General features: G+C 41.4%; 1 protein-coding gene across 19 annotated transcripts in view; it reads left to right on the top strand.

Moving 5' to 3' along the window:
* DLGAP2 (DLG associated protein 2) overlaps positions 1-14,645 on the top strand; it is a 478,034-nt gene that overhangs the window by 385,790 nt on the left and 77,599 nt on the right. For all 19 annotated transcript variants that reach the window (XM_069851571.1, XM_069851585.1, XM_069851567.1 and 16 more), the window contains one exon: positions 2,368-3,437. In XM_069851571.1, coding sequence (XP_069707672.1) covers positions 2,368-3,437 — 1,070 coding nt within the window. The remainder of the gene's footprint in view (positions 1-2,367; positions 3,438-14,645) is intronic.

The following is a 14,645-nucleotide window of genomic DNA, read 5'->3' as shown; positions in this document are numbered from 1 at the left end:
AGGATATATACACACACACATCTGTTTCACATCATAGAATCATAGAATAACCAGGTTGGAAGAGACCCACCGGATCATCGAGTCCAACCATTCCTATCAAACACTAAACCATGCCCCTTAGCACCTCATCCACCCGTGCCTTAAACACCTCCAGGGAAGGTGACTCAACCACCTCCCTGGGCAGCCTCTGCCAGTGCCCAATGACCCTTTCCGTGAAAAATTTTTTCCTAATGTCCAGCCTAAACCTCCCCTGGCAGAACTTGAGGCCATTCCCTCTTGTCCTGTCACCTGTCACTTGGGAGAAGAGGCCAGCACCCTCCTCTCTACAACCTCCTTTCAGGTAGTTGTAGATGATAAAGTCAGGAGATAAAATTTGGACCCTTAAATCCGTCTTTTTAGTGTGGTAGTATTTCACCTAAGATGAAGAATACTTTATTGTTTATTAATGTAATGCTATACTCATTTTAAAACTTTATGTGGAGCTCTCTTGAAACATGGATCTAATAAAATTATCTAAACATCTTCTTCTACAGGAAATTTAGAGCATTTAGGTGATGAAATTGCTCATCTAAAAACTCGCAACAAATTGCATTCTGAACTGAAGGTATGGAATAGAATCATAGAATAGTTTGGGTTGGAAGGGACTTTAAAGACTATCCAGTTCCAGCCCTCCTGCCATGGGCAGGGACACCTCCCACTGGATCAGGGGGCTCCAAGCTCCATCCAACCTGGTCTTGAACATGTTCAGGGATGTGGGAAGCCACAGCTTCCCTGGGCAACCTGGGCCAGGGCCTCACCACCCTCATCGTGAAGAAATTCCTCCTTATGTCTAGTCTAAATCTGCCCCTCTCCAGTTTATACCCATTGCCCCTTGTTCTGTCACTACTGGCCTTTGTGAACAGTCTCTCCCCACTACATAACATATCTTAACATTAAAACATAACACTTCATACGTATCATAACACTTCTTAATTGAATAAAATTAAAGAGATACAGGTACTGATTTGTTTGATGACCATAGCCAGGCATTGAGTTTTCAGCAGCAATGGAAACAGTTTTTAGGAGAGTTTTGATATATATTTAGAAACCCCTCAACGTTGGCTACTATGCTGTCTCTGCAGGCTGGTCTCCAGTGTCTGGTTATGGTATTGTATATAGCAAGCACATATTCTCTGGTTTCCATTATGGTTGAGACCTTCAGCTCTTTGTACTGGGCACCTGTGGAAAATTATTTAGATTCCTTAGAGCAAATTTGCAGGAAGACTATGCTAAGTGGGTTGTATAAACACTTAGGCATCTGTCTGATCCTCTGAAGGATTGTCTTGCATCCTATATCTTTGTCTGCTTTTGAAATGTTGCTTAAATAAGCTGAAATTGAAGAGGGGAAGTGAATACGAAAATCAAATTGAAGCAATTCTGGGTTTTTTAATTTTCTGTTTGAAGCATATGACAGCTGCAAGAAATTACAGGAGAGGAAAAAAAATCAAGGGATTAAGTATCAAAATCTTTACTTATAAGCTACTCTTATTTAGTAATCATGCTTGTTTAATAGTCACAACTTGGAGCACATGATCCATAGGAACAAATAATTGGGTATGTAAAAACCTGTAGCTTGTTCCTAAATACATTTGTTTCATCAGGAATAACAGAGTCAGTAAATAAATAATTTGTAATTTAGATGTAAAAAGGGGGGAAACTGCCTAATAAAGAAGATTGTACAAATATGAGAACAGTGATAGTAATTCTGGTCTAACGATAACAGATGTTCAAATGGTATGAGATGCTTCTTCATAAACTGCTTAGTGATACAAAAGTTAAACTTCACTTCAGCATGTTCATATTCTTTTTCTCTTTGCTGTTTATTATTTGTGTTTATGAACAGTGAACTTGGGATCCTGAAGCTGAGATTCATTTAAGAAAATAAAGTTAAGCTTGTGATATGAAAATGAATCTATAGGTAAAGGTTGCATTTAGGTTAAGATATCCAAATAAGGAACCACAGAAACAGAAATTAGAGCCATGTAACTTAAGTGACTAGTCATAAATCTTGACATATGAATTCCAAATATCCAATAATAAACTGAATATTTGACTGTATCCATTAAATCTATTTTAGGAAGATTGCATAATGAATAGCTTTGTAAAATTTAGAGCAGTTTTGCAAACAGGAAGGAGGCTGCATTGAGTATAAATTGCTCATAGTGAGCAATTTTAAGAAGTTTTAAAATGATGAATAAAATTCCATGATCAGGGAAACTTTCCATCAAACTCCTAGAGAAAAAAATTTAATTTTGTAATATAATTTGATTTTGCAGGTTAATCTTTTAATCAGTCACATGACATAGGTTTTATGTGTTCTCCTGACAGACCAGCAGTACTCATGGTCGCCTTCTCAGCACTTCAATGAAGAAAGATTCTCTCCTGCTCCGAGGAATATGAAAGGATTATCTGGCAGTCGCAACCAACCACAGTTATGTTCAGCTCATACTTGTGGCTTAGCATCCCCTGAAGATTGCGAACACACCCACGACCATATTCACCATGGGCAGGAGCCAAGGCCATCGTATCTTCTCAGCCCCACGGAGAGTTGCCCGATGGATCATCATCGTTGCTCGCCGCGCAGCTCCATCCATTCCGAATGCATGATGATGCCCATGGTAATGGGCGATCACATGTCAAGTAGCACTTTCCCCAGAATGCACTACAGCTCTCATTACGACTCCAGAGACGACTGCGCCATGTCTCACGGTAACCCTAAGATTAACCGTATTCCTGCAAATCTTTTGGACCAATTTGAGAAACAGCTTCCTCTTCACCGGGATGGGTTTCACACTTTACAGTACCAGAGGACCTCAACAGCTGCGGAACAACGCAGTGAGAGCCCGGGAAGAATACGCCATCTCGTTCATTCAGTCCAGAAACTTTTTACTAAATCTCATTCTCTGGAAGGATCATCCAAAGGCAACGTTAATGGAACGAAGGGAGACAGCCGAGGGGACGACCATCATCACGGGCACCATTCCAAGCATAGCAAAAGGAGTAAAAGTAAGGAGAGGAAACCAGAAACCAAGCATAAATCTGGAATGAGCAGCTGGTGGAGCTCTGATGATAATTTGGACAGCGATAGCACTTACCGAACCCCTAGTGTGGTAAATAGGCACCATGCAGATCATATATCCCATTGCTACCCTGAGGCACTCCAGGGGCATTTTGGGGATCTCTCATTGAAGACTTCCAAAAGTAACAATGACGTGAAATGTTCCGCTTGTGAAGGGCTAGCAATGACCCCTGATGGTAAATATATGAAAAGGAGTTCTTGGTCCACACTTACAGTAAGTCAGGCTAAAGAAGCTTATCGCAAATCATCACTGAACTTAGATAAGCCTTTAGTTCATCAGGAAATCAAACCTTCCTTGAGGCCGTGCCATTACCTTCAGGTAAGAGGAATATTTTCATAATATTTTTAATGGAAAAAGCATCACAATTTTTGCCATTAAGTTACGGTAAAAAATACAAGGGCGGTCTGTGTATAAAGAATATCTGTATGGCTCACCTAATGCAGATATTCCGTGAAAGTGAGAAAACTCTAGCTTTTGTCTTGGTCTATAAGGCACAGATTAAAAACTAAATAAAACTAATCTGACATAAATTAGTTTAAGGTCAGTGGATGTGTTTTCATCTTTGGAATTCACACTGAACACATCCCATACATCAGATTGAAAAAGGGGCAGTTCTCCCAGAAGTCTTGGAGCTAGAAAAGGTGTGCCAAATGCATCTGTAAACGAGTCATTTTAAAAACAGGCTGTTTCTGGTTTTGTGTTATTTTATTCTTTTTCTCCAGGTTGTTCTAAGTAACAAGAGAATTGATTCACTGACGTACTCAATTGCTTCATTGTAATTGTGATTACTCATAATGAACTGAACTCTTTGAAACCATACTATAAGGCATTATTGTTAGAAGTTACATTGATACCTCAGGGAGAGAAATATTTCAGGCCTCGTACTTGGACTGTTTGCAGTGGTGTTACGCACAGTTGTTTTCTTTAGCAGCCACCAAGAATTTCTCACTTTATCCTACATCTAAACTTTTGTACCTGCTGCTTGCTGCCATTTGCCACACCAAATTCATTCTGACGTAGCTATTTATGATGCTGCGCAGTGATCTGGATGGTGGAGAGATATGGGTTTAAAAATTAGTTTCCAATTATCGGTTTTAGGCAAATTATTTTCTTTTTAGGTCCAGCACGGCTCCATGACAAGTGTCATTAGCACATCAGGGTGTACAGAGAACTGTAGTGGGAGTTATGCAGAAAGGAGGGAGCAGCTGGGAGGATAACATTTTCAGCTAGCTTTGCCACTGGAAAAAATATGGTATACAAATATTCCCTTGAGTATTTTTAACAAGTAGAGCTTGCAAAGCCCACATTGTTATGAGTACCTTCTTTTTTATGTCCTTTTAAAGAAACTTCTCTTTCTCCAGAACTTTAATGATTCTCACATTAACATGGGCAATTCTGCACTCTAGATAAATGTATTTAGAAATTTTCAATTTCTGTGGACTCTACAGAAGCCAACAAGCACAGATGAGCAACCAGTGCACTTCTGTGCAGAGTTCTCTCCCCTGTGAGCAATAGGAGACAGACAGTAATGAGTCACACTTGAAAAAACAGTTTTTTTCCAATGCACATGCAGACACCCAGGATCAATCTTCTCTACTGAAACAGGGAAAATTCCTCATTGCAGAAAAAGGAACATAAAGAAATTGCAAACCTCATAGCATTACCATGCAAATCAATTCTAATTTAGACTGACAGCTGTGATATTTTATCATATCTAAGTACAGTTCTCATGTATGTAAAACAGCCTGCACTTCCTTGGAAGTTTTTAATCTAACTCAACAAGCCAGAACGGGAAGCACATCCTTTGCAGAGAATTCCACTTGTGTCTGTATTCTAAAACCACGTGTACAGCTCCAGCATTACAGAAAAAGTTTAGGTATGGCAAGCTTTTTCCTTACCATGACATACTCCTACTCCTACATAGACACCTCTGGTCCCTCTATATCTCTGCTGGATTTCCTGCTTTCCTTCTCATCACATTTCATTATCTCTCTTTCCTCCTCTTTACATCTCATTTTTCTCTGCAGAAGCCACCAGGTTTTACTTTTCATGAGCCTTCTCCTTACTCCAAACTCATATAAGCATTCTCACAAGAATGATAAACTCTGAGTTCACAAACTTACTTGATTATCACTAAGGTTTACATCAAGTCCAGTGACAAGCCTAGGGAGCAGGAAAGCACAATTTTTTTGAGTGTCATAGTTTCGTGCTTTTTGTGAATTCAGGATGACTGCACGGAGGAATTTTCATCCAGTAATTAGGAAGATTCATCCACTGATAGGTTCATCCAGTTTAAAATCTTAACAACGTGAATTTAAATTTTTGCTGCAGCAGAGAGAGACTTTCTCTGCGATCTTTGATTTTAGGCTCCTTTAAAAATAGGGTGGTAGCCATCCCCTATTCACAGCGATCCTGTAGTGGAAATTAAGACTTGAATGCTCACTTGCTACAAAAAAGAAAACATAGTTGTGATCAAAGCAGTGATACTAGGAATTCTACACTAGGAATATTCTCATTACAAAAGTTATGTTCTGTAGAATCTGAATATGCCACTCAGAGTATGGATGTCTTGCAGATTGAGTGGCTGCTTATTCGTTATCCCAAGATCAGCAAACAAATCGAAGGGATCTCATCCTGTCAATGTGATAACTAAATGCGTAGTTTTGAAACTTCTACTTTGAGGGATGCTGTGCTGTCAAACTGTAATCATTAAGACCGGAGACGTAAGTCCCATTATTAGCTCTGCCCTGAACTTTCTCTCTGACCCAGGAAATGTAATTTGTTAATCACTGCACACTTCAATTATTCTATCTGCAAAACTGAGGAAAGATATTTAACTTTTCTTATGATGGAGTAAGAAGCATCACTAAATAATGATTGGATAAAAATAATCATTAGGTTCAGAAACTGAGAAAGATAGAGAAACATGTCAGGATAACTAGCCAGGAGAGTTTCCAGCCTTGCTGTAGAATATCTGGAAATGGGAATTCAAGGGATTATGAGGCTGATTGTGAAGCAGCAGATTCCCTTGAGGTGCACAAGTTAACAGATTAGCAAAAATCCCAGGCCCTTCACAGGTTCTCTGTGTTTATAGTGTTACAATACATGATATTAAAAGGCATTTCTCCTGCATGATGTCAGTTATATATTTCCATGTTCTTTTTAAAGTGAATCTGTGAACTTTTAGTTCTTGAGTGATCTTATATATGAATGCATAAGCATACCCTAGGATAATAAAAAATCATTTTCTACCTTTATATATTAATATTATACATTTATAATATATATATGACTTCTGCTCTGCTGCCTATTTATATGAGGATCCCCTTCTACTCAACTCACTTCCCTATCTATTGATCTCTCTGTTATTTTTTTCATTCAATACCTGTATAAAATGTCGCTACTGCTGGTTTCCACTGAAGGCAATCCCATAGTGGAAGACCAAGGCAGTCTGTGCTTGGGACCACGCTTTCTATATACTGTTTTGGGACTTGCATTTTGTCTTCCACAGTGATTACTGAGCTCTTTTTCCTTAAATCTGAAATTCTGAGGAGTAAAGAAAAGGAATTTCTTCCTAAGAAGTGAGCTTCTACCAAACAGGCTGCCCAGGGAGGGGGTTGAGTCACCTTCCCTGGAGGTGTTTAAGGGGCAGGTGGACAAGGTGCTGAGGGACATGGTTTAGTGATTGATAGGAATGGTTGGACTCGATGATCCAGTTGGTCTTTTCCAACCTGGTGATTCTATGATTCTATGATTCTATGAATTCTATTTCAGATGCCTGAAAACAGGAGGCTTAGCGTCTGGCTCCTCTCAGGTTTCCACCAACCCTGCTCCTTCACAGACAGTCCTTGCAGCTGGGGGATCTTCTCGCTGTTGGAACAGAGAGACAATTCAGTCAAAGTGCCTTGTTCCAGCATCAGTGGTCTCCTAGTCCTGAAGTGGACAGTTTCCTAGACCTAAATTAGTAGAAAAAAGCTATCTAAAGCTCAGATCAGATTAACACCGCTCCCACTAAAGAGGAGGTGATGGGAACATGCAGAGTGAAGGGAGAGGGGAAGAGTGGGAAGCCCTTTGGGCTCCAGCTCATTGCTAAATTTGTTGGTTATAACATGAACCAGATGGTCAACTACCATCACAGAGGCAGAGAGCAGCCGTTTGTTATTGTACACTAATAGCATTTATCAGATTCTTGTGAATGATTAGCAGTGGTTTTTATGTAGGGGCCTTTAATTTCTGTTTTGAATGAAGACAAATTGAGCTACAAATGCATTTCTGGGCACAAAACGCTTCTGTCATCTCACTCCTCAGGCAGAATAGCCTGAGTAAATCACACATATAGTAAAGTGCACTTTTGTATAGCTGTAGAAATAGCATCCCTACTGCTTTCCATGCCATTTTAATGTAAAACATGTTATGAAAGAGATAAATGACTTGTGAGATCTCTTCTGTCTTCATCAGCTGTTTTGACTAATTAGGTTCAACATACATATGGTGCAATGACTTTAATTTTACTCTGATATGAGTACTAGTGAGAAGCAAGGATTTTCAAGAGAAAAAGTGGATATGAACGAGATAGCTGTGCTAAGATGGTGAATACAAAAGTCTTGCTTATAGTTTCCAGCACTGAAATACCTGTGAATGCTAGTTAAAGAAAAATCATTCCTACAATGAAACCAGAATGCAGGCAAGAGCATAGCACTCACCATCACTGAAGTTCTGGAGCACAGTGCTGTGTGTCACTGATTAATATTCCTCCCTCACCCATTCAGCAGTCTGCAAAGCAGCAAGCAATCAAGGTAAACATATCGCAAGGTACAGTGAATGAGTCAGCACTAAAAAAAGAAAATAGCATGTTGTTCTAAAAACGGCTTCAGCCCACTCCTGTTTTCCTAGTGCATTTAAGTACTAGCGTCATCCGTTACAGTACTGGCACTGTTAAGCATGTGGGTAATAAAATCAGCTGTGTTCTCTGCAGAATGAAAGAAAAGCACAAGAGCTAGCCTCTTAAAAAGAAAAAAGCAGAGGTTTCAACAGGGCTCTTTGCAGGTATAAGTTATATCTACATGGAGAAGAGCTTTGAGGACAAGCTAATGGATAAGTAGGCATTAAGCCTTCAGTTATGTTTTTCCAGGAACTCTTCTGGGGCCTGAATGGATTCCCACAAACAAGACCACTGCCCTTGGGAGCCATACTACTGCTTTGCACTCTACCCCTAGGTTACAGGGGTGAGTGGATTTGAACTCAATGCACCTTTCGTAGGACTTCTCTGTGAAACTGTGTTGTATCTCTTTGCTTGACATCAAACCATGTATGAACTGCAGAAACTACATCCAATACTTTGCCAACTGATGCATGCTGTGGAGTCAGCCAGAAGGCTCTGAGGAGATCTTAGAGCAGCTTCCAGTACCTGAAGGGGCTACAAGAAGCTGGGGAGGGACTGTTTACAAAGGCTTGTGGTGATAGGACAAAGTGCAATGGGTATAAACTGGAGAGGGGCAGATTTGGACTAGACATAAGGAAGAATTTCTTCATCATGAGGGTGGTGAGACCCTGGCCCAGGTTGCCCAGGGAAGCTGTGGCTGCCCCATCCCTGGAGGTGTTCAAGGCCAGGTTAGATGGGGCTTGGGCAGCCTGATCCAGTGGGAGGTGTCCCTGCCCATGGCAGGGGGTATGATTCTATGATTAATGACCAGCCACCACTCCAAAATTAACTGGGTCGTTTCCACAGCAGGAAAATCTAGGATAGATAGCGGGAGAACAGGGTAGTCCATATCCTAAATAAGCATGGACATGTGCTGTACCATTTTAATTTCTACAGCCCTTTACAGCCCCACAAGGATGTCTTGGCTAGCTCTACACCCTCCCATTCAGGAGTGGAGATGGGAAATAGGTAATGCCCAGACAATAAGGGATATGATGAGACAGTTAACACCCCATAGTCCCTTCACAGTGTTGATGTCAGACTGCAACATCTGGTGCAGCCCCTGGTGCTTTTCTGTGTAGTTATTCCCCAAGGCAGTAAGGGTGCAGTCCTCCCATACACGGCAGTGAGCTCAACCACTTGTACTTGTTCCTTATAATGCCCTTTCTACCAATCATACCTCTGAAATATTGCTCCTAGAAGTTTAAGAACACTAAATGAAAAGGGTGTAATAAAGCTGAGACTTCCCTCTATATACAGAATCCTGATGGTTTCATGTGCTACAAATATCCAGAATACTTCTTAAATACCCCTTCCAAGAGAAAAAGGAGGAGAAAAAAAGAAAATAAATACATTCAGTCAATGATGGCATAAAGCTCTGACCAAACAGTTGTCGTTGATGGCTGGTATCTTGAATTACTGTATTAATAAACAGCACACTGTCTCCATACCCGTGTATTAGGATGCTCATATTGGCTGAAATGAATTGCTGAAGCTTTTTTTCCAGTTGAAAGTAGAAAGATTTCAGAGTTAGTATTTTCTTAAACTAGTCCCTGTTACTGCACAAATGTCAAAGCTAGCAGCAGAAAAGGGAGGCTGTGATCCCACTGCCCTTTAATTGGGGGGAATTGTCCTCCACTATAACGTTAGTGCAGCGTGTTGCCAAATTGTTTTTCCATGTTTGCCTCGCCAAGGCTGAAGGCTGACCTTTGCAGTTGTTACCCAAAGATGTCACTGGCTCTGCAGAAGTTTTCAGCCAGGAGTAACTTATTATTTTATACACTTAGGCCAGTTGCATCTGTCAAACGAGACTGCCGGGAACACGCACTTAGGGCTGTAAAGACCTCACAGCTCCTGTGCTGCAGGCTGCTGCCTAGGGCAGACCCAGCTCCTCTCCTGAGCAATTTTCCTGCAAGCAGGTGGCTGTGAACAATAGGAAAACATTTATAAATGTCGCCTTGATTTTTTTAATTTTTTTTTCCAGCTGGTTTTGGCCATGCTAGCACTATTCTTAAAGGCTGGTTTCTAAGGTGGAGTTGCACATGTGCTTAATAGCTGTTCTGTCTATATGGATGAAGTCCCTTGTACCTCTGAGAGAGAAGCTGTTCTTTTCAAAAGCATGTGGATAATTGTTATCTAGTACCTAGACAGGAAAGAAAACTAATAATTTCATTCTGTAAGCTAAATAATGGAAGTCATATGGATTTAACTGTTCAAAACTCTAAATCATTACTAATAATAAAACAATTAAAGTAATTATTAATTATAGTAATTATTAATTAGAATAATATTAGATAGAATAGTAAAACTATATGAGCAACAAACATATCTATTTTATTTAGCCTTTAAAATTATTTATGTTTTAAAGATATGCACTTTTTTTTCAGCAGTGACCATATAACAACTAAAAAAAAAGTGGTAGAATTTCCTGCTTAGATCAAATAAGACAGTGTTTACTACAGGCCTTCTTTTGAGTCAGCCCTGGATATCCTGCCTTTTAGATTGTTCTTCCCTGTCTAGCCTTATAATATCTCTGCAACACTGGAGTTCTTGCAACATCTGCAATCTCTGTGGTTTTGGAGGTGCTGTGCATCTAAGTATGTTGGGAGCACCCCTCCTTTTCTTCCTTTGGGGGCATTTTTATCTCTAGTCCATCCTTCTGTGACCACAAATCATAGAATCATAGAATAACCAGGTTGGAAGAGACCCACTGGATCATCGAGTCCAACCAATAATGGTCTGTGCTGTCTTGTCCCACTCACACAGGTAATGATAAGGTGACAAATGTGAATTTCCCTTAGTGCCTGCAGTGGTAAAAGCAAAGGTATTTGCAGAAAACGTACAGGTGATTTTGACTGATACGTCATACAATGTTGAGAGTCTGGGCTTTATTTTTCCGTTTCCAAAAGTGATTAGAAAAGGAAAGAGCACTAAGGCACTGCAGGAGCATTGAACGTGATTCAGCAAAGCCACAGGGATAGAATCATAGAATCATAGAATCACCAAGTTGGAAAAGACCCACAGGATCATGGAGTTCAACCATTCCTATCAAACACTAAACCATGCCCCTCAGCACCTCGTCCACCTGTCCCTTAAACACCTCCAGGGAAGGTGACTCAACAACCTCCCTGGGCAGCCTCTGCTGTGCCCAGTGACCCTGTTAATGATTTTTTTTTTCCTAATGTCCAGCCTAAATCTCCCCTGGCAGAGCTTGAGGCCATTCCCTCTTGTCCTGTCCCCTGTCACTTGGGAGAAGAGGCCAGCACCCTCCTCTCCACACCCTCCTTTCAGGTACTTGTAGAGAGCAATGAGGTCTCCCCTCAGCCTCCTCTCTCCAGGCTAAACACCCCCAGCTCTCTCAGCCGCTCCTCATAAGGCCTGTTCTCCAGACCCTTCACCAGCTTCGTTGCTCTTCTCTGGACTCGCTCCAGAGCCTCAACATCCTTCTTGTGGCGAGGGGCCCAGAAAGGTGACCCCTCTGAGGACCACGAGTACATGCCTTGCATTTAGGGAGTCTTATTCCCCACAAATTTTTGTGGTCCCCTGGGCCTTATCTGCTGCCCTGTCAGTCAAGCAGTCCATCTGGTGAGTGTATTCCTGGCTGCCCTTCACCTGTATAGAGTGACAATCCGCAGTTCCGTTTAGGTCTTTAGTCTTTTGATGCTTTGAATAGGCAGAATTTTTATTGTAATCAAATTGATTTGATGTACAGAGAAGGATGTAAAGGAAAATGCAGGTATGACCTGGCCCAAAAAGGCAAAGAAATAAACCAGCAAACTCTGGGTGCATGACTACAGCAATTTCATCAACAGAAATGCTGCCTTTTATGGCAAACATGAGAAGTTCCAGGTTTTGGTCTTTGATCATAGAATCATAGAATATTTACGGTTGCAAGGAACCTTAAAGATCATCTAGTTCCAATCCCCTGCCATGGGCAGGGACACCTCCCACTAGATCAGGCTGCCCAAGGCCCATCCAGCCTGGCCTTGAACACCTCCAGGGATGGGGCAGCCACAGCTTCTCTGGGCAACCTGGGCCAGGGCCTCCCCACTCTCATGATGAAGAAATTCTTCCTTATGTCTAGTCTAAATCTGCCCTCTCCAGTTTATCCCCTTTGCCCCGCGTCCTGTCACCACAAGCCTTTATGAACAGCCCCTCTCCAGCTTTCTTGTAGGCTCCTTTCAGGCACTGGAAGGTCGCTATAAGATCTCCTCAGAGCCTTCTCTTCTCCAGGCTGAACAAGCCCAACTCTCTCAGCCTGTCCTCATATGGAAGGTGCTCCAGCTCTCGGATCATCTTTGTATCCCTCCTCTGGAGCCGTTCCAACAGCTCCACCTCCTTCTTATGTTGAGGATTCCAGAACTGGACACAATGATCCAGATGAGGTCTCACAGGAGAGGAACAGAGGGTCAGAATCACTTCCCTCACTCTGCTGGCCACGCTGCTTTTGATGCAGCCCAGGATATGGTTGGCCTTCTGGGCTACGAGCGCGCAGCCTTTATGGACCTCCATTATTAAAATAATTGCCACCTTATGCTGCATCTGTGCTATCAAACTGCGTAGTTTCTAGAAAGGTTCCTTGGAATCGCCCCTGATCCTCTACACTGTTCTGTGGCTCAGCTTGTCCTGGGCATTGTTTTCATCCAAGCCAGCCAGTATTCCCCTGTCCAGTCCCTGGGTACAGGTAAGGACCTGGCACAGGCCAGGGATGTTCCTGGTAGCCCCACTGCTTCGGAGGCAAAGATTGCTCAATATTATGGGTATGGAGCCCTGCAGGCTGGCTGACCTCCAGGCAAGATGATAGATCTTCATTTGCCTGATTGATCTTCATCCACAGCCTTGGGGTAATCACCATACCATTTCCATCCTTCTCTCTCCCTAGCTCTGATAACCACGCAGCAGCATAATGAGCTGGAGCAACTCACTAGTTCAGCTGAAAACTTGTCTTTACTTATCTTTATTACTGGTTTTGGGGTCATTTTCCAGCAGATTTTTTGAAAACACAGAAGGTCCAGCTCCCACCTCCCACTATATCAGGGAAATTTTCCACCATGCTAAAAAACATTTCTATCTGCCTTGCAAAGTTGTCATCTGCTTTCATCTACTTGCAGCTATGCACAAAGACTGGTTTTTGAGGCTCCTTGAAGAAGGCGAGATTTAAAAGAAAATAACTTACCTACATTTCAGATTTTTTGATGTGGGGGGGAGTCATCTTCTTGACCAGGCTAAGAAAGCATAAAATTACAAAAATTAGATATCTCCTTCATTGTGCTTCATATCTTATCCTTCTTCATATCATTTATAGTCCAATTTCATGCACAGACGGCTTCTGCTTGAAGTAAAATGTAAAATTTGTATTACCAAAATAAGATTTAGTTCATAATGAATATTTCAGTGCATTTTACATCTGCGTGCTAATTAAATATCACAGGACTCCGGTGAGGTAGGCAATCCTCATTTTAACCTTTGAGAATGGGAACTATGATGAAGTTATAGCTCCATCAGCTGAAGCCATATATTTAGAAATGTTTCATTTATATAGCAAAGTGATATGCCAGATTTTAAGCAGATCAGCAGTTTGATGGTGGAATACCTTTAAAATTCTGGAAGCTGGCACAGGAATCAGTGGAACAAAAGGTCTGTTCTGAAATGCCAGTGGGTGTTGCCAGTTTGACTTCTTCAGCTAAATCCTAAACCAAAATTTAAAAACTTGAATTGACAGTGCTCAAAGTCCAGAAGAATGAATATTACATTTTTCTTCCAGTTTCAACATCAATATTTCTTTGATACAGAGTTGGGTATTGACACTGCTAGCACTATTTCCTGAAAAGGAGCTAGGCTACGTATCTCTAATTAGATCTAAGGGGAAACTTTTTCCCCCTTAGTGTGGTCAAACATTGGCACCAGTTGCCTGAACAGGTTATAGATTGTCCATCTTTGGAAACGTTCAAAACCCAACTGGAGATAATCCTGGGCAACCTGCTATATCTGACTATGCTTTGTCCAGGAGACTGGACAAGGGACATCTAGAATCCCTTCCAGCCTCCATAATTCCATGATTCCTAGTTTGTTCCAGAGGTTTGGTGCATTCATCCCTGTTTTTTCTGACAACACGCTGTTGCTTATATGCAGGATCTGTGCAATCTGGGAGTCAGGGAACACGGTTGTAGCTGAAGTCCAGTCAGGTGTCCAAAATCCTTTTCTTTTGACAGGTCTAATCTGAGCACAACCAAGACACTCAACTGGAAGAACTTCTAACAAAACATGTGGATAGTGACTTTTCTTCTAAGGGAAGAAAATTCATTTTCATAATAACAAAGTTTCTAGAATAGGCACTGTGAAGATGTGAGTTGTTTCTTCCTTAGACTGCACAAGGGCAAAACCCATCTTCTCAATTCCCCAATTATATTGTGAGCACCGGGCTGTAAGACCTTTTGAAGCTTCTTTCTTTGTTAAGATGCTCCCCCAGTTTTATCCAGCACCCTTTCATGAAAAATTCATGTGAGTGTTTGGCACAGGAGTGTAACTAAGCTCCTTCATTCCACATAAGCACATAGATCACAAGGCTGCATCACACCTTTTCTTGCACATGAAGTCCTTCTCTT

The sequence above is a fragment of the Phaenicophaeus curvirostris genome, chromosome 2, assembly GCF_032191515.1.
Source record: "Phaenicophaeus curvirostris isolate KB17595 chromosome 2, BPBGC_Pcur_1.0, whole genome shotgun sequence".
NCBI classification, from domain to species: domain Eukaryota; kingdom Metazoa; phylum Chordata; class Aves; order Cuculiformes; family Cuculidae; genus Phaenicophaeus; species Phaenicophaeus curvirostris.
The sequence above is the reverse complement of the archived record's forward strand: the minus strand, read 5'-3'. Positions and strand labels throughout refer to the sequence as shown.